The sequence below is a fragment of the Emys orbicularis genome, chromosome 2, assembly GCF_028017835.1.
Source record: "Emys orbicularis isolate rEmyOrb1 chromosome 2, rEmyOrb1.hap1, whole genome shotgun sequence".
Classification (NCBI taxonomy): Eukaryota; Metazoa; Chordata; order Testudines; family Emydidae; genus Emys; species Emys orbicularis.
The window spans coordinates 164,918,151-164,937,816 of NC_088684.1; the positions used below are offsets into that span (position 1 = coordinate 164,918,151).

Here is a 19,666-nt window from a genome sequence, read left to right on the forward strand (position 1 = left end):
TACAAAGTGATGATTCATAGGTTCCATTTTGTTGTTGTTGTTGTTGTAAAGGCTTTAAATGCCATTCAAAAGATCAGTAGGAATGATCAAGAATTAAATGACTAGAGAATAGTAATTTAAAAAATAATAATAATTATCAATTGGCTGCTTTTAAAAGAGAATTTACTTAAGTGAAGTTGAAATAACAGTAATCCAAAGAATCAGCAGAGTCTTCATACAGTATATACGGTAAAAATTGTCTAACAGTCTCTGTTTTGCAAAGGCACAGAGGCCACACATTTAGGCCCAGACATCCTGGAGATAGCGTTTTTCTTGTCGTAATGTAGCCAGGATTTTCATTGCTTCCAATTTGTCAACTCCAGCATCAGTGCTTAAAATGTCCACTAAAGTATCATTCACATCTTTAGCCATGTGCTTTGCATCTCTAGGAAAGACATAGAACAAAAATAGTACTTATTAGCAGATTTCTCCTTTCACCAACAGCCACAGATACAGGATGTTTTTGGAAACAAGCAATAATTTTTAAAATAAAGAAATGCAGAATTTATGTTGGCTTGTACCATAGACACTGATTGCTCATGTACTTGGGAGTAGTGGCAACAGTAATACCTCAGACAGCTAAGACCTGAAGCTTTCAATACACTCAAATGTATGTGGAGCAGAAACTCAGATCCACATTTAAACTGGAAGAAAATAATTGCCTTCTGCTGGATGAAATTAGACTTGCTCAAGTGTTTGTGGTTATGCTGCCCTCTAGTTGCACAGATAAAGAAAGAATAAAAGCCCTAATGCTACACACCACTTAGTAGTAGTAGTAGTAGCACAAGAAGCAGACTTCTGTTTTTGGAGGAGAAGCAAATGAGTTCTGGGCCCAATGCCACGTGTTCAATTAACTGTCTGTTTGTAAGTAATCAGGGATGCATTACAAACCTAGATGCTCCTAAAAATCCTGCACCTGCAAGTGTGTTAGATCTCCATACATAAAAACTCACACCATAAGGATGTTATTGCTACAGAAAACATTCCATAAAGTCCCACAAGGGCAGGAAAAGAGGGCTAATGGAATTCTCCAAGGGAAGATATCCTGGGTAGTAGTCTGCTTCACCATACCTCCAAACCTACAGAGTGCCAGCTGAAGGGCTATCATCGCATACACATATGTATATGTAATGAATTATGGAGGTATATCTTCCACCTTCACAAGAGTGAGACCATTTGCTTGTAGCCTGTCCTACTTTAACTGGATAACACTATATGAACAAGAAACATTTCTGAAACATTATATGGTGAGAACAATCAATAGAGTAGTGGAATGCCTGGCCATAACCTAAGAAAAGGATTAAGCTGTAGAGGTGGATGATTAACATTATACCATAAAGTTAACACGCTAAAAAACAGGAATATTTCAGTACAGTAGAACCTCAGAGTTACAAACACTAGAGTTTCGAACTGACCAGTCAACCACAGACCTCATTTGGAATCGGAAGTACACAATCAGGCAGCAGCAAAGACAAGACCAAAAAAAAAAAAAGGCTAAAAAAGTACAGTACTGTGTTAAACGTAAACTACTAAAAAAAGTAAGGGAAAGCAGCATTTTTCTTCTTCATAGTAAAGTTTCAAAGCTGTATTAAGGCAATGTTCAGTTATAAACTTTTGAAAGAACAACCATAAAGTTTTGTTCAGAGTTACGAACAACATCCATTCCCAAGCTGTTCGTAACTCTGAGGTTCTACTGTATTGTAAATGCCAGTCATTTACTTGATGCTGCTGCAAGTCTTTAAAATGTCTTCAACAATTTCTATCAAATGCTCCCTTTGTTAGGCATTCAAACTCCAGTCTACTCACCCACATACATAGAAACAACCTCTCTCCTTCAGCAGGACTCTGGCAACCTCTTTAGCACAAAGTCGAATGTTGTCTTGCACATATGTGGTTGGATTTTTTTCTGCTGCAGCTGGAGGGTCTCTTGAGAAACAAACCTTAAGATGAGTTAATGTGCTATTTTCAACAAAACTTCTGAGCTCATCTCTGAAAGACAATGCAAAACATTAGAAATCAGTATCCCAAGCACAAATACAAGGTGCAACACAGAGCTCCAATACTACCTACAGAACCTGCCTGAATAAGTAGTCTCTGTCCTGATGTCGGCAGCCAAAAAACAGCCATGTCTCTCCAAAATTCCAGTCCGTATGCTCTTCTTGGAGTTTCTGTCTAAATGCACAAGGGAAAAAAGACACATGTACACATAAATGTGTAAACCCAGTCTTTTATTCAGTCAGTACTGCAACTATTACACTCACAGATCATCTAAACTCTGAAGACCCGATTCTCATTTGCACTAAGGCCCCTTTATTTTGGCAAAACAGCATAAAGGGGACTTCACTGTAAAGCACTCAGCACTGACTTAACTCTGCTATCACTGAAATCAATGGGAGCTTTGCCACTGACTTCAAAGGGAGAGCAGTTAGGCCAACACTGAGCCCTTTTGAAACTCCTTCCCTACAATCCTGAATAATGAAAGTGAAGGCTATCATCCTTAGTATCTTTCATTAGAAGCATTACACAAATATTTGGGGAGAAAAATCAGCTCAAGCCATTTTCAGCATACTGTACATCTATCATTTCCAACTTTATAGGAGCAATCTTGGCAATACTAAATCACGGTGAGTTAGTTTTGCTGCTAGAAATAATGCCAAAAATAGAGAACTCTTTACTTGGTTTTTATCTGTGACTTTCTGTTTAACTTTTTTTTAGAAATATTTCATATAATCACTGCACAATTTGGCATTGAAATTCTATTAACCATTTAAAGTGAGATATGGAAAGTATTTAAAGATCTAAAGAAATGCTATAGGGATGAGAAATAAACACCAAGTTTGTACAAATGGATTCAGTTAATAACATAAGCACAGATCCAAAGTTTTACTCATCCCTTTAACATAACCTATTTTAAAATATGGATACCAGAACCCCCTCTCCCTCATCATCTGACTTCTGGTGAAGGGAAGGAATCAGGGAGGTCCCAAGACAGTCCATACTTGTTCCTACCATATCTAAAACCCTTCATTCGATATACTCCCACCCAATGACCACTTTTCTCTCCCCTTTACACCTTTCCAATGGCATTGTGGGACCCACCACATCTGGCAGCATCTCTCAAGAGCCCCAATTCCAGTTTAGCCAAAGGCCCACCTGCTCTGGGGTAAGGCTTTGCCATAGCTGCCAAGTTCAAATGAATTCTTCAAGAGACATTTGCCATGGAACAAGAGACATGAGCTAGTTTCTGCCAGGAGACCTGCACAGTAGGATGCTTACCTGTGGGAAAATCATAGTTTTGCTCCTTTCCCTGAAATTAGCTCTCCCAAACTGTACTCCCCTTTGCCTAATTCTGTTCCCCTCCTAATTCATTCCCTCCCTGCTCTTTCTCTGATGGAAGGAGGCAAAGCAGTTAGCTGTCATTGTTCCACAATAGACAATGATGGCTAAGAAGGGTCACTGCAGGGAAAGTCTTGTTGCCATTGCTTATTATTATTAATTGTGTGTAAGACAACTGGATAGTTGATGTTCCAATGAGGCTGTGAGAAGGCACCAGGGAGCAGAGCAAATGCATGACTCTGGGTAGCCCTGCTTACCAGAAAGATCACAAGTGGACCTGTGTCCTGTCGCTGCTAGAAAGGCTTCCTGGACTGGTGTGGGAGAATTGCCTTGCAAAATTCTGAAGTGCTGCCTAGGGTTGGCAGAAGAGGGGCCCTGGTCTGATACATCAAAGATATGAGAAGACAGTGGCAATGAGGGGGTCCTGGGATCAGTCAGAGGAAGGGAGATGTCACTGAAGACAAAGCCTTCAAAAAGTTTGGATATCAGCTTTTCTAAACATCTGAATTTTGAGGTGTTTATCTGAACCAAACATTTTATCTTCACATCTGTTTACCAGCAATATTATGATGTTTTGGTTGAAGTCAAATTAAAATTAAAGCTTTGGGATATCAAACTTTTACCCAAAACAGAATGCCAGCACATTCTTATGGGTCGGTTTAATTAAAATGTGATACACATTTTACCATACACAACTAACAAATCACAAAAAGTACATCTGTATGCAATACACCATTATTCATCAAACGTTTTAAGCATTCCTTGTTAAGACTTTTCAGTGTGATAAAAAGGCTATCACATCATTTGGGACTAATCTCAATTATATAAGCATTTACCCGCATCCCATAAGAAACACTAATGAGAGAAGTTCTCGGTTCAACACAAACCCATATAAATCACAATTTCACTGACTTTCAGAAGTGGCTGCCAATACAATCCATGGGCATCTCCATCTGACTAACGTAAACTATGTACAAAAAGAAAACCCAGAATGAAAGCTAGCTTTTTTTCCCTAACACAAAACTCTTCAGAAGAAAGAAGGAACTAAACTTTCAAATCAAACTACTGTGTTTAGAAGATCAGTGAACAGTTTTAAAATTAACATGGTTACTAACCTTTTGTAACTGTTGTTTTTGAGATGTGTTGAGCATGCCCATTCCACATTAGGTGAATCACAAGCAGTACCTCAGGAGGTGGGCTTGGAGTTCATGGACATGCTGATTGCAACACCGCTCTTCTCAACCTAGCATTGTCTTGAACCTGTTGGGTGATGGCATAGTGGGATGCAAAGGTATGCATCAGCAGCCAAGTTGCTGCCCTGCAGATTGGAACCTGTGCAAGGAACGCTGCTGAAGAGGCCTGAGCACTCATGGAGCGTGTGATTAGGATGGCAGGAAGTGGGACCTTCACCTTTTCAGAACATGCCCCAATGCAGGAGGCTACCCAGGATGAGATCCTCTGGGCTGACACTGGAAGTCCTTTCACCCTTTCTGCTAACTGCTACAAAGATTTGTGTGGATTTGCAAAAGGATTTATTCCTCTCAATATAGCAGATGAGGACATGCTTAACATCCAAGTGAATCTGGCGCTCTTCTGAGTTCTTGTGAGGCATTGAGAAGAAGACTGACAAGAAAATGGCCTGGCTGCTATCAAACTGCAAAACCACCTTTGGCAGGAAGGCTGGGTGTGGGGGTACTTGGACTTTGTCCTTGAATAACACCATGTATGGTGGTTCTGATGTAAGGGCCTTAATTTCAGAGATCCTTCCGGCTGAGGTTATCAGCACCAGGAAGGCAACCTTCCAAGAGAGAAGCAGTAGAGGACCCAATGGCAGCGGTTTGGAGGACACATGAGCCTCAACAAAACCAGTTCTAAGTTCCATGGGGGGATTGGCTTGCGGACCTGAGGAGAAAATCTCTCCAGTCCCTTAAGAAAATGGACTGTCATCTTATGAGAGAACACTGTGGGTGGAAAGCTGAAATTGCTGCTAAACGGGCCTTGATAGATGCAAGGGCCAGGCCTTGTTCTTTTAGATGAAGCAAGTAGTCCAAGACAGACTGGAGGATGAATCGGAGAGAGGTCTTGTTGGGATGCGCATATCAAGAAGCGTTTCCACTTGGCCAGGTAGGTAGCCTTAGTGCAGCGTTTCTCAAATGCTGCCACCAGGAGGTTTTCTTGCATCCAGAGTCTCCTGGGCAATGACTTTTTTTGGAGGGGGGGGAGAGGGAGGAGTGTACCTTCCCCCAGGGCCACCAGCAGGGGTTGGACCCTGACCCCTGGTGGAGCCAGAAACACTGGAGGAGCAGTCAGTCAGTGAGTTCCCACCTTCCCCAGGGCAATGAGGCTCCAGCTTCGGGCTTCAGCCTTGGGGTGGTGGGCGGCAGGCTTCAGTCAAGGGGCTTTGAGCTCCAGCCCTGGACCCCAGCCACACGGCAGCGGGTGCTGGTCCTTGGCTCACCACCACCCCTGCATCGCCCCTGGCCCTCGCTGTTTCCCTACCCACATCCCCATCCAAGGCTTAATTTGTCTTCTGGTTTGCCAGGGTTGAGTAACTCTGTTGTGAAAATTGATACTTGTATGTTTGTTAATATCACTTTTCACAGCCTCCCAACTAGCTAGTAAGTCTGTTGTGAAAAGTGATATTAACAAATATTACTTTTCACAGCAGCAGACTTACTAGCTAGCAAGTCTTTAAAAAAAAGCAACCAAAAAAGCAAAAGAAACAACAAAAAAGACAAGAATGTGCAAAGCACCTTATTTGTGTTTCTATTCTGTTTAGATCCAGTAAAAAAAAAAAAGAGACAACTACACATTATTTTTATTATTGAGTCTGCAAAAAGAAACTCTACATAAGTAAATTACGATATTTGGACATGTATATTTATGTGTTTTTCCTAAAGTTAATTAAGTATTTTAGGAAAAACTGTCAGAGTGGCCACCAACAAAAGCTGGTGACTGCACTTTGAGGCTACCAAAAAAATTGTTGTGAGAACCCCTGCTCTAGTGGACGGCTTCCTACTACCTAGCAAGATCTGGTGAATTTCTTCAAAACAGGCCTGTTCCTCCGGGTTCAGCCACGTAACATCCATTCAGTTAGGTGAAGGGAGCCGAGGTTTGGGTGGAGTAACCGGCCGTGGTCTTGTGAGATCAGGTCTGGATGGAGCAGAAGCGGGGTTGCTATTGATGGATCTAGTAGTGTGCCAAACCACTGTTGGTGTGGCCACACTGGGGTGTTAAGAATAACTCTCGCCTTGTCCTACTTGATTTTCAGGAGGACCTTGTGAACTAGAGGGACTGGGGGAAATGCATAGAACAGGAGTTCTGCCCATGGAAGTAGGAAGGCTTCAGAGAGGGAGCCTGGGCTGTGCCCCCACAGTGAGCAAAACTAATGGCATTTCCTGTTCTGCTTGGTCACGAACAGATCTATCTGGGAAGACCCCCACCTTTGGAGGATGATCCTGGTGACCTCCGGATGAAGGGACCGCTTGTGGTGAGAGGAAAAGGATCTGCTGAGGTCATCCACAAGTGTATTCCAGGTTCCCAGAAGATGTGAAGGCTTGAAGTGGATAGAGTGCTTCATGCAGAAGTTTCATAGACTCATAGACTCATAGATTTTAAGGTCAGAAGGGACCATTGTGGTCATCTAGTCTGACCTCCCGCATGATGCAGGCCACAAAAGCTGACCCACCCACTTTCCCTTAACTCAGCTGTTGAAGTCTCCAGATCGTGATTTAAAGACTTCAAGTCGCAGAGAATCCTCCAGCTTGCGACCCCTGCCCTATGCTGCGGAGGAAGGCGAAAAACCTCCAGGGCCTCTGCCAATCTACCCTGGAGGAAAATTCCTTCCCGACCCCAAATATGGCGATCAGTAGAACCCCGAGCATACAGGCAAGAATCTCCAGCCGGACCCTCATTTTACCAGCGATGGCACGTTATTGCCTAATTGACTAAAATCACGTTATCCCATCAAACCATTCCCTTCATGAACTTATCTAGCCTAATCTTGAAGCCAGGGAGGTCTTTCGCCCCCACCGTTTCCCTCGGAAGGCTGTTCCCAAATTTCACCCCTCTGACGGTTAGAAACCTTCGTCTAATTTCAAGCCTAAACTTCCCCACGGCCAGTTTATATCCATTCGTTCTCGTGTCCACATTAGTACTGAGCTGAAATAATTCCTCTCCCTCCTTGGTATTAATCCCTTTGATATATTTAAAGAGAGCAATCATATCCCCCCTCAGCCTTCTTTTGGTTAGGCTAAACAAACCGAGCTCCTCGAGTCTCCTTTCATAGGAAAGGTTTTCCATTCCTCGGATCATCCTAGTGGCCCTTCTCTGTACCCGTTCCAGTTTGAGGTCGTCCTTTTTAAACATAGGAGACCAGAACTGCACACAGTACTCCAAATGAGGTCTCACCAGCGCCTTGTATAACGGAAGCAGCACCTCCTTGTCCCTACTAGAAATACCTCGCCTAACGCATCCCAAGATCGCATTAGCTTTTTTCACAGCCACGTCACATTGCCGACTCATAGTCATCCTGCGATCAACCAGGACTCCGAGGTCCTTCTCCTCCTCCGTCACTTCCAACCTATGCGTCCCCAGCTTATAACTAAAATTCTTGTTAGTCATCCCTAAATGCATCACCTTACACTTCTCACTATTAAATCTCATCCTATTATTATTACTCCAATTTACAAGGTCATCCAAGTCTCCCTGCAGAATATCCCGATCCTTCTCCGAATTGGCAATACCTCCCAACTTTGTGTCATCCGCAAACTTTATCAGCCCACTCCTACATTCGGTTCCGAGGTCAGTAATGAATAGATTAAATAAAATCGGACCCAAAACCGAACCTTGAGGAACCCCACTGGTGACCTCCTTCCAACCTGACAGTTCACCTTTCAGTACTACCCGCTGCAGTCTACCCTTTAACCAGTTCTTTATCCACCTCTGGATTTTCATATCGATCCCCATTTTTTCCAATTTAACCAATAATTCCTCATGCGGCACAGTATCAAACGCTTTACTAAAATCGAGGTATATTAGATCCACCGCATTTCCTTTATCTAGAAGGTCTGTTACTTTCTCAAAGAAGGAGATCAGGTTGGTTTGGCACGATCTGCCTTTCGTAAACCCATGTTGTAATTTGTCCCAATTGCCATTCGCCTCAAGGTCCTTAACTACTTTCTCCTTCAAAATTTTTTCCAAGACCTTGCATACTACAGATGTTAAACTAACAGGCCTGTAGTTACCCGGGTCACTTTTTTTCCCCTTCTTGAAAATAGGAACCACATTAGCTATTTTCCAGTCCAACGGTACCACCCCCGAGTTTACAGATTCATTAAAAATTATCGTTAAGGGGCTTGCAATTTCTCGCGCCAGTTCCTTCAATATTCTAGGATGAAGATCATCCGGTCCGCCCGATTTAGTCCCGTTTAGCTGGTCAAGTTTGGCTTCCACCTCTGATGCTGTAATGTCAATCCCCCCTCCTTTATTCCCCTCTGTCCTGCTCACTCTATTTCTAAGCCCTTCATTAGCCTTATTAAAGACCGACGCAAAATATTCATTTAGATATTGTGCCATGCCTAGATTATCCTTAATCTCCACTCCATCTACATTCTTCAGCGGTCCCACTTCCTCTTTCTTTGTTTTCTTCCTATTTATATGGCTATAAAACCTCTTACTATTGTATTTAATTCCCCTCGCAAGGTCCAACTCTACACGGCTTTTGGCCTTTCTCACTGCATCCCTACATGCTCTGACCTCAATAAGGTAGGTTTCCTTGCTGATCCCTCCCCTCTTCCATTCTTTGTACGCTTTCTGTTTTTTCTTAATCGCCCCTTTGAGACGCCCGCTCATCCAGCTAGGTCTAAATCTCCTGCCCACTAACCGTTTTCCCTTTCTCGGGATACAGGCCTCGGACAGCTCGTGCAACTTCAACTTGAAATAATCCCAGGCGTCATCTGCCTTTAGATCCCTAAGTATGTTAGCCCAATGCACTTCCCTAAGTAGTCGCCTTAATTTATTAAAGTTGGCCTTTTTGAAATCGTAAACCTTAGTCAGAGTTTTATTTTTGTTAATTCTTCCATTTAGTTTAAACCGAATTAGCTCATGGTCACTCGAGCCAAGGTTGTCCCCTACAACCATTTCCTCAACGAGGTCCTCACTACTCACCAGCACCAAATCTAAAATTGCATCCCCCCTCGTCGGTTCAGTTACTACTTGATGAAGGAATTCATCTGCTAGCACGTCTAGGAACATCTGAGCCCTATTATTATTAGACGGATGGCCACCTGACACAGGGTGGAGGATTGAGCTCCTCCCTGCTCATTGATACAGAACATGGCCACAGTGTTGTCCATCAGAGCTTGCATCACCTACCTGAGATCTGAGCAAGGAAGACTTGGCAGCCTAAGCAAACCGCCCTGAGTTCTGTGATGTTTATGTGCAGGGAAAGTTATTCCTGGGACCACAGGCCCTGAGTCCTCAGGCTGTCGAGGTGGGCTCTCCAACCTAGGTCTGGATGCATCCGACACTAGGGACCCTGACGGCTGTGGGGGTCACAAAGGGGACTCCAATCATTACTGAACTAGGGTGAGGCGAGGACCCAGGGATGGAACAGTGACCACCAAGTCCAAGTGGTGTCTGTTCGGGGAGTAAACTGAAGCTAGCCACATCTGCAGGGGCCTGAGGCCCAAACTTGCATGCTGGACCCATATGTGCATGCGGCCATGTGCCCCAGTAGCTTGAGGCAAACTCGGGCTGTTGTAAATGGGTGGACCATGACCTTGGATATCAGGGCCGACATAGTCTGGAATCAGGCCTCCAGGAGGAAGGCTCTGGCTTGGATCAAGTCAAGCACTGCCCCAATAAATTCCGTTCTCTAAGCTGGAATAAGAGTCCACCTTTGCTGGTTTATCATCAGGCCCAGCACTCAAAGGTGGCTTGGACCATGCTGATGTTGTTCTTTACTTGAGCCTTTGAATGACCCTTGATCCACCAGTCTTCAAGGTACGGGCAGCCCTGAATGCCTCACAGTCTGAGGAAGGCAGCTACCACCACCATGCACTTCGTGAAGACCCAGGGGGCTGCGGACCAGCTGAAGGGAAGGACTGTGAATTGGTAGAGAGTTTGGTTTACAATAAGCATGAGAACTCTCCTGTGGCCACAGAAGATAAAAATGTGAAAGTAAGTGTTCTTAAACTCGAGAGTCTCGTACCAGTCCCCTGGATCCAGGGAGGCAATGGAGGCCAGAGAGACCTTGTGAAACCTCAGTTTCTTGAGATATTTGTTGAGGCGACATAGGTCCAGAATGAGTTGAAGGCCCTCCCTTGGATTTTGGGATTAGGAAATATTGTGAGTAAAACCCCTTCCCTCTCATGTCTTGAGGAACCACCTCCATGGCCCCCATCCGTAGAATGGTCTGCACCTCCTGGATGAGGAGCTGCTCGTGAGAAGGGTACCTGAAGAGGGACAGAGTTGGGGGATAGGAAGGAGGGGTGGATGAAAACTGGAGGGCATAGCTGACCGTCACTGTATTTAGCACCCAGCAGTCCGATATTATGCAGGACCACGCCAGGCTGACACGAGACAGTCAGTCCAAAAATCGGGAAGGCAGTATCTGAGGCGAAAACTGGTATGGCACCCTCGGGCGCACCTTCAAAAGACCTGCTTGGGCCCATTGGAGTACCTATGCAATCTGGCTGGGAAGTTGAGGTGGATGGAAGCGGTTGATGTTGCTTGTAACCTCTTCCTTTATTTAAAAGGGTTCCTGTCTCGGAGGTGAAGCCGAAAAGCGTGGTGGCTGTTGGGGCCTGAAATGCTTCCTTGAAGTAGATAAAGCATAGAGGCCCAGGGACCTGAGGGTAGCCTTGAGTCCTTCAGGCCATACAGTCTCATGTCTGTCTGTCTCAAAAATAATGAGGAGTCTTCGAAAGGGAGATCTTGGATTGATTGCTGGACCTCGTGAGGGAAATCCACGGATTGAAGCCAAGAGCATTGCCTTATGGTGACAGTGGAGGCCATTGTCCTACCTGCTGTCAGCTGCATCCAGTGCCGCCTGGAGTGAGGTCCTGGCAACATTCTTACTCTTCTTTAAGAGAAGAGTAAGAATTCCTGCCTTGAGTCCTGAGGCAGAGAGTCTCTGAACTTGGACAAGGAGTCCCACAGATGGTAGTCGTATCTCCCCAGTAGGGCTTGCTGGTTTGAGATACACAGCTGTAGACTACCTGTTGAATAAACTTTCCTTCCAAACAGGTCCAGCTTTCTTGCATCCTTTTGTTTGGGGGTAGCACTTGTCTGGCCCTCTTGTTGGCCACTGACATAATGAGGGACCCTGGAGGAGGGTGGGAGTATGGGTACTCGTACCTGTTGGCTGGCACATAAAACTTCTTTTCAGCACTCTTTGAGGTGGGAGGCAGAGAAGAAGGGGCCTTGACTGGACCCATTACTGCCTCATTAATGGGCAAGTTAGGAGTTGCTGCAGCCAAGATGTCAATAAGGCTGTGGGATGATTCCTTAAGCTCCTCAATCTCTATCCCCAGGTTAGCTGCTATCAGCTTCAGAAGGTCCTAATGGGCCCTGAAGTTGTCCTGCAGAAGTGAGCTACTCGGCCCTGAGATTGATGTCTGGGTAGGAGGGTCTTCTTCCTTTTCCTCAGCCCCAATAATGTTGATGGGAACCACATCCTGAACATTGGTACTGGGGTCGGTACAGGAGTTGGGGTCCAGTGCACAGCAGGGAGAAGCGGTAGCCAGCCTCTTGGAAGCCACCAAGTAAGCTCAGTGGGAGGAGTGACCCGATGTCTTCCAGTAAGGCCACTGCATAGACCACTGTTCACTTGGCCAGGCACTGGGGGGCTGACCAGTACTGACCGACGTCCGGAGGTTGTCACACCCCAATGGCCTCCTCCCTCAAGGGGTCCCCTGGGGAAGGCAGATCAGCATTGTATATTGCTAACGCTGTTGCGAGCATTGCAGGGCATTTTGGGAAGGGTCAAAGGTGTGAGTGAGTGTGGAATGGAAGATTCCCTTGCAGGGAGCAAGAGGCCAAAAGGGGGAAGGAGGAAAAGAGCAGAGAACGGGTTAACTTGACACTCCAGCTCGCTCAGTCAAAAGATAAAGCACCGACTCCGGCCCAAGGCTGCAGCTCACAGCCGACACTCAGCTGCCTGCCAAGAAAGAGGGGGGGCCTGGATTCCTCCCTTCCCCGCCAACCAGCCGTGAGAAAGGAGAATTCAGCTAAACAGACAGACCTGCGGAGGCAGCCCAAAACGAATGAGACAGCGAAGGCCAACACGGGGGGAAACAAAGTCCTGCCGGTGTGTCTGGAGCCAATGTGTTTTGGAAAAGTTGAGGAGACCACAGAAAGCTGGTTTGGACTGGTACAAAGAGCACCAGGAATAGATGTCATGGAACAAAACACCCCCAAAGGAACCCTGGACTTAAAACCCTCCTGAGAGCTGGAGCAATTCGGAGATTACAGCAGACCCCGGATGACCTGGGCCCAGGACACAACTCCCGTTCATCCTTCCCCCTCTTCTTCTTATGTTACACCCAGGCTTGGCCAGCCGTGGGTAGAGCATGTGAGAGTATGAAAGTGGGTTAGGGCTTGGGGCACTAACGCTTTCTTCCTTCCTCTGAGTGACGTGGGGAGCAACATCACTCTCCCTGCTATTTTATTATTTTATTAATAAAGCTTTAAAATTTAAACCCTTGGTGTGTTTCATCATCTCCTCCCCAAACGATCCTGTGGCCTCAGCCTGATCACCTGACGCCTCAGGAAGATTGGTAACGGAAATCTGTCACAAGGTGCATAGAATGGGTACTGATGGTGGACCTTTGGCTGGACGTCGGGTTTCACCTCAGACTCAGAGTCCCCCCAAGATGACCACGGAGGAGCGCTACCCCCCTCTCCGTCTCCATTCGGTGCCAAGGATCTGAAGACCAGTGGCGGAACAGAGATGGTCACGAAGAGGTTATCAGGCATGGTTTATGCCCCATGCTCCCTCCTGCTCACAGTCATCGGAGATGGCAGCTGTCCCATAAGAGTTGGTGGAACTGGGAGTGTCAATAAGTCCCTGGCTGCTGCAAAGGCCTCAGTGGTTGATAGTACTGTCAATCTGCTGGTGCCACAGTGGCTTCTGGGTGTCAGGAGAGGGTCCTGCACCGGACTTGAAACTCTGTGTGGAGTTGACCGTGGTGCTGTGGGACCATGGATGGAGAAGTGGCCTGGTCCAGGTCACACTCCATTGCCTTCGCCAAGTTTGTCCTTCTTCTGCACTGGTGAGCGCCCTTTGTCAGTGTGTTGCTTTTTGTGCTTCTTCCTCAGCACCAGAGATGGGGAATGGTACCAGGCAGTGTGCAGTGCCGGAGGAGTGATACGTACCGAGGTTGAAGTGCTCAGTGCAGAACTGGAATGGCTTGACGGCTTCCATTAGGATAGCCTTCAGTCTCATCTCACTTTTCCACCACACAATTTTTTCCCCCAGATATTAAGTCCTATCTCTTGTTAATGTCACAATGTGAAGAATATGATTTATTACTCCGAGGTGAGTGCCCTCAGGGTCTAAAGTCCTGACAAATATGGCACTGGTCTCTCATGTGAATTTTTCCCAAACACTCCAGACAACCGGAGTGTGGGTCACTCATAGGCATAGGTTTGCCACAGGAGGCACAAGGTTTGAAGCCCACGGACTGGGGCATGCCCAGCCCCGGGGGCAAAAGCAGGGTGGATCTGATTTAAATCAAACTGATTTAAATCATGATTTAAATCAAACTGATTTAAATCATGATTTAAATCACTAGTCAGGAAGACTCGATTTAATCACGGATTTCTACATAAATGTGCATTCTTGTTGGTTGTTATAAAAAACGGTTACCTATCTTCTCGTAACTATTGTTCTTCGAGATGTGTTGTTCACATCCATTCCACATTAGGTGTGCACGCGCTGTGTGCATGAGCGTTTCCCTAAGCGGCTCCCGTCGGGCCGGCGGGGGGCCCCCCCTTAGTGGCGCCACTGTGCCATGCATATATACCCCCGCTGGCCCGACCCCCTCCAGTTCCTTCTTGCCAGCGACTCCGACAGAGGGGTAGGAGGGCGGGTGGTGGAATGGACACGAACAACACATCTCGAAGAACAACAATTACGAGAAGGTAGGTAACTGTTTTTTCTTCTTCGAGTGCTTATTCACGTCCATTCCACATTAGGTGAATCACAAGCTTACCTTTGAAGGAGGGTAGGAGTCACGGAACAACTGATCAGAGCACCGCCCTGCCAACTGCTGCGTCCTCCCGGGCCTGCTGGTTGACCGCGTAGTGGGTCGTGAAGGTATGCTCTGATGACCAGGTGGCTGCCCTGCAGATCTCCTGGATTGGGACCTGTGCCAGGAAACCCACAGAAGCTGCTTGCGCCCTGGTCGAGTGGGCCGTGACCATCGGGGCCGGAACATCTGCAAGGTCATAACACGTTCGAATGCAGTCCGCAATCCACGACGAGATTCGCTGCGCTGACACCGGGAGGCCTCTCATCCTCTCAGCTACGGCCACGAACAGCTGCGTGGATTTACGAAAGGGCTTGGTGCGCTCCAAATAGAATGCCAACGCTCGACGGACATCCAGGGTGTGCAGGCTGCGGTGACTCGGGTCCGCATGGGGTTTGGGGAAAAACACCGACAGACAAATGTCCTGACCCAGATGGAATTGTGAGACCACCTTAGGGAGGAACTTGGGGTGCAGACGGAGCTGCACCTTGTCCCTATGAAACACTGTGTATGGTTGCTCCGAGGTGAGTGCCCTCAGCTCAGATACCCTTCTGGCCGAGGTGATAGCCACCAGGAATGTCACCTTCCAGGAAAGGTGGAGGAAGGAGCAGGTAGCAAGGGGCTCGAACGGGGACCCCATGAGCTTAGAGAGGACTAAGCTGAGATTCCATGGACAGACTGGGGGGCGTGAGTACGGGAACACCCTCTCCAGACCTTTAAGGAATCGCCCCACCATTGGGTCGGAGAACACCGAGCCCCCTGAATACCCCGGATGGAAGGCGGAGATGGCCGCCAGGTGCACTCTGATGGAGGACAGGGCCAGCCCTTGCTGCTTGAGGTGCTAGGATGGCCGGCACTGGGGCCTGGTGTGGCTGCACCTGTTGGGGCCCACACCAGCACGAGAAACTCTTCCACTTGGCCAAGTAAGTCGCCCTGGTAGAGGGCTTCCTACTACCAAGTAGAACTTGCTGCACAGGCAGGGAGCACTGGCTCTCCAAAGCGTTTAGCCACAGAGCTTCCATGCCGTCAGATGCAGCGACTGCAGGTCGGGGTGGAGAAACCGCCCTCTGTCCTGAGTGATGAGGTCCCGGTGTAGGGGCAGGGTTACCAGGGCTTCCACCCGACAGCTCCAGGAGCATAGTGAACCAGTGCTGGCGGGGCCAGGCCGGGGCGATGAGGATGATTGTCGCCCTGGCCCTGCGCACCTTGAGCAGGACCTTGTGCACCAGCGGGATCGAGGGAAAGGCGTATTTCAAGTCCCCTCCCCATGGGATTGCGAACACATCGGCCACTGAGCCCGGGCTGCGACCCTGGAAGGAGCAGAACTGCAGGCAGTGGGTGTTGCCCTTGGTGGCGAACAGGTCTACCCGGGGAAACTCCCACTTGCGGAAGAGCAAACGCACGACGTCCGCTTTGAGCGTCCACTCGTGCATGCGGTACTACCTGCTGAGGTAGTCCGCCAGTTCATTATGCTCCCCCGGGAGCTACGACGCCTCGAGGTGAATGGCGTGGGCTATGCAAAAGTCCCAGAGGAGGAGAGCCTCGTGGCAGAGCGGCGAGGAACGGGCTCCGCCCTGCTTGTTTATATAAAACATAGCGGTAGTGTTGTCTGTCAGAACTGTTATGCTGTGGCCACTCAGAGTGGCGTGAAAGTTCTGGCAGGCTAAACGAACTGCCCTGAGCTCCTTTACATTGATATGGAGTGACTGCCCTCTACTCCCGACCACAAGCCCTGAGTCCTGAGGTCCCCCAGGTGAGCACCCCATCCGAGGTCTGACGCGTCCATCACAAGCATCAGGTCCGGCTGTTGTGTGGCAAAGGGGATGCCCTCGCAAACCACGGACTGGGACTGCCACCACAGCAAGGAGTCTAGCACGTACCCCGGGGCTGTCACTACCAAGTCCAGGGGGTCCCTGCCTGGGCGGTATACACAGGCGAGCCAAGCCTGCAGAGTCCTGAGTCTCAGTCTGGCATGCATGATTACATGCATGCATGCTGACATGTGGCCCAGCAGCCGCAGGCAGCATCTGGCCGTTGCAGTGGGAAACTGGCACAGTGAGTTCACTGCTTGCTGGATGGCCCGGAATCGGGATTCTGGCAGGCTCGCCCTTGCCCACACCACGTCTAGGACTGCCCCTATGAATTCCACTCTCTGCGTTGGAATCAGAGTGGACTTGGGGACGTTGACCAGGAGCCCCAGCTTGCAGAATAGTCTTAGGGCCACCTGCACGTGGGTCTGAACTTCCTCTTCGGACCAACCCACCAGGAGCCAGTCATCGAGGTACAGGTAAACCCGAATCCTCTGCCTCCGTAAGAAGGCCACCACTACTGCCATGCATTTTGTGAACACCCGTGGGCCGCGGCTAGGCCAAACGGGAGAACCGTGAACTGGTAACGGTCCTGGCTCATGGTGGAAAGCAGGAACTGGCAATGTGCTGGGTGGATGGCGATATGAAAGTATGCGTCCTTCATGTCGAGGGCAGCGTGCCAGTCCCCCGGATCCAGGGAAGGGATGATGGTGCCCAGAGAGACCATGCGGAACCGGGCCTTGACCAGGAACTTGTTGAGCCTGCGAAGCTCTAGAATGGGACGAGGCCCCCTTTGGCCTTGGGAAAGAGGAAGTAACGGGAGTAGAACCCTTTCCCCCTTAGGTCTTGTGGTACTATTTCTACCGTCCCCGCCTCTAGGAGCGAGTGAACCTTCTTTTCTAGGAGGTGCTCATGAGAAGGGTCTCTGAAGAGGGACGGGGAAGGGGAGTGAGGGGTAGGGAGGGAGGAAAACTGCAGCATGTACCCGCTTCGCGCCGCGCGCAACACCCAACGGTCCGATGTAATGCTGGACCACGCACAGGAGAAACGGGACAGGTGGTTCAAGAAACAAGGAGACGGATCCGGTGATTGAACTGGTACGCTGTCCTTGAGTGCACCTTCAAAAGCCTGGCTTAGGGCCCGGCTGTGATTTGTGTTGGCCTTGGCTCTGGTCCGGCCTATTAGAGTTGTTGTTATTGCGCCGCCTTCTGTTATCTCCGCCTCGCCTGCGGTAAGACTCATGTCTAGGCCGAGGCTAGTAGTGGCGCTGAGGGGGAGGCTGTGGCTTGAAGGGCTTCCTCTGAGTCGCCGGGGTGTGCATACCCAGCAACTTGAGTGTAGCCCTCAAGTATTTGAGGCTATGTAGCTTTGCGTCTGTCTGGTCCGAAAAGAGTCCGGACCCTTCAAAGGGGAGGTCCTGAAGCGAATTCTGGACCTCAGGCAGCAGGCCTGATTCCTGAAGCCATGCCGATCGCCACATGACCACGCCAGATGCGAATGTCCTGGCCGCCGCGTCAGCTGAATCCAAGGACACCTGGAAAGAGGTCTTCACTACGGCCTTGTCTTCGTCCACCAGGGCCATGAACTCCTGTTGCGAACCCTGCGGGAGGTTGTCCTTAAACTTCCCCACTGCCGCCCAGGAGTTGAAGTTATGCCTGTTGAGGATGGCCTGTTGGTTAGCAATCCTCAACTGGAGGCCCCCTGACGAATACACCTTCCTGCCGAACAGATCCAGGCGTTTCGCTTCCTTGGCCTTAGGGGCCGGGGCCTGCTGCCTATGGCGCTCTTTCTCGTTCACCGCCGAGACTACCAGGGAACATGGGTTTGGGTGGCGGAAGAAGAACTCATATCCCTTTGACGGGGCGAAGTACTTGCGCTCCACACCTTTGGCTGTTGGTGCGCTGGAGGCCGGAGTCTGCCATATAGTCTTATAGTTCGACTGGATGGTCTTAATGAGCGGGAGCGCTATTCTGGATGGACCTTCTGGGCTCAGAATGTCCACCATGGGCTCCTCCTGCTCAACCGTCTCCTCGGCCTGCAACCCCAAGCTACTCTGTATCCTGAGAGAGAACTCCCCTAGCCCCGCCTCCAAAAGGCAGTCATACATAACTTAGGCAGCTTCCCATTCCCAGAATCTGTCCAGTCCAATTGCAATAAAATGCATTCAAGCTTTGAAAAATGATGCTGGGGAGGCTTACAGCTTGCATCTGAAAATCCCAGCGTGGAGAAATAGATGGGAGGAAAGGTTTAGATTGCGTCCCACATGAAGGATTGATAAAGGAAATGTGTAGCCTGAAGACATCTTCTTGGCTTTCAGTTCAGAAACAGAGCTAGCTAGAAGACACTGGGGGTGAGAGGAACCCTTTATCCCTGCCCCTGCAGTGGCAATGAGGAGGGGAGGGGAAGAAGCAGAGAGAGCACCATCTCACTCTACAAAGTATATTGCAGCGTTGTTGGTTGTTTTGGTTTCTTCCTCACCCATTGATAGAGCTGTTGATTTATATCTTCTTTGCAGCTTCATGCTGTTGAGTGCATCCATTTCCTTTCCCTTCCTCAGTCTCTTATACACCAACCTAACCTCTCCCAATGCACAGCCACTTCAGATAACCTACATGCCCCAAAAGATGATTCCAGCCATGGTCAGGATTGGGTGCTAAATATGAAAATTAACACTTAAACTTATACTATTTATCATGTGAAAAGGATGTCTGATAACACTGTCATAGTGTCCTAACAGGCATTTAAAATGTATTTCTGCCAACTTTGAAGGCAACATTTTTTAAATTAACAATACAGAAAAATTTAAATAATTAGTATTCTGTTACAATTCTGTTATGGTCAGCTCCTCACAGTATTTGGAAGGAAAACTTTATAAAGAGTCACAGGAGGCATCAGGGCACTCACCAAAGAAAATCTACCAATTCAAATACAGCTTAAAAGGTGAGTGTGAGATTCCTTGGAAATACAGATGGTGTGTGAAGTCATGTGTGGATGTAGCAGCTTTCACAGTTATGCATCCAGGACTACATCCTCAAATGGCATATATTAGCATTGCTCCATTGATTTAATGAAGCTCTGCCAGTTTATACCAGTTGAGCATCAGTCTGAGTCCTCCAGAAAGTTCAGGGAAGTCAGACGAAATATAGAAGGCCAAATTCTGCCTTTTATATGCTCATGCACAACTTGAAAGACTACACCTGGTGTCTATACAAGCCACATATAACACTT

At 48.1% G+C, this 19,666-nt stretch overlaps 1 protein-coding gene across 1 annotated transcript in view; it reads right to left on the bottom strand.

The window, feature by feature from the left end:
- Positions 1-279: 279 nt before the first annotated feature.
- The window catches only part of MTRR (5-methyltetrahydrofolate-homocysteine methyltransferase reductase), a 119,461-nt gene continuing 100,074 nt past the window's right edge, over positions 280-19,666 (bottom strand). The window contains exons 13-15 of the mRNA XM_065399271.1: positions 2,119-2,211; positions 1,846-2,028; positions 280-424 (exon numbers count right to left, since the gene is read on the bottom strand). Of these exons, the coding sequence (XP_065255343.1) occupies positions 280-424; positions 1,846-2,028; positions 2,119-2,211 (421 nt within the window). The remainder of the gene's footprint in view (positions 425-1,845; positions 2,029-2,118; positions 2,212-19,666) is intronic.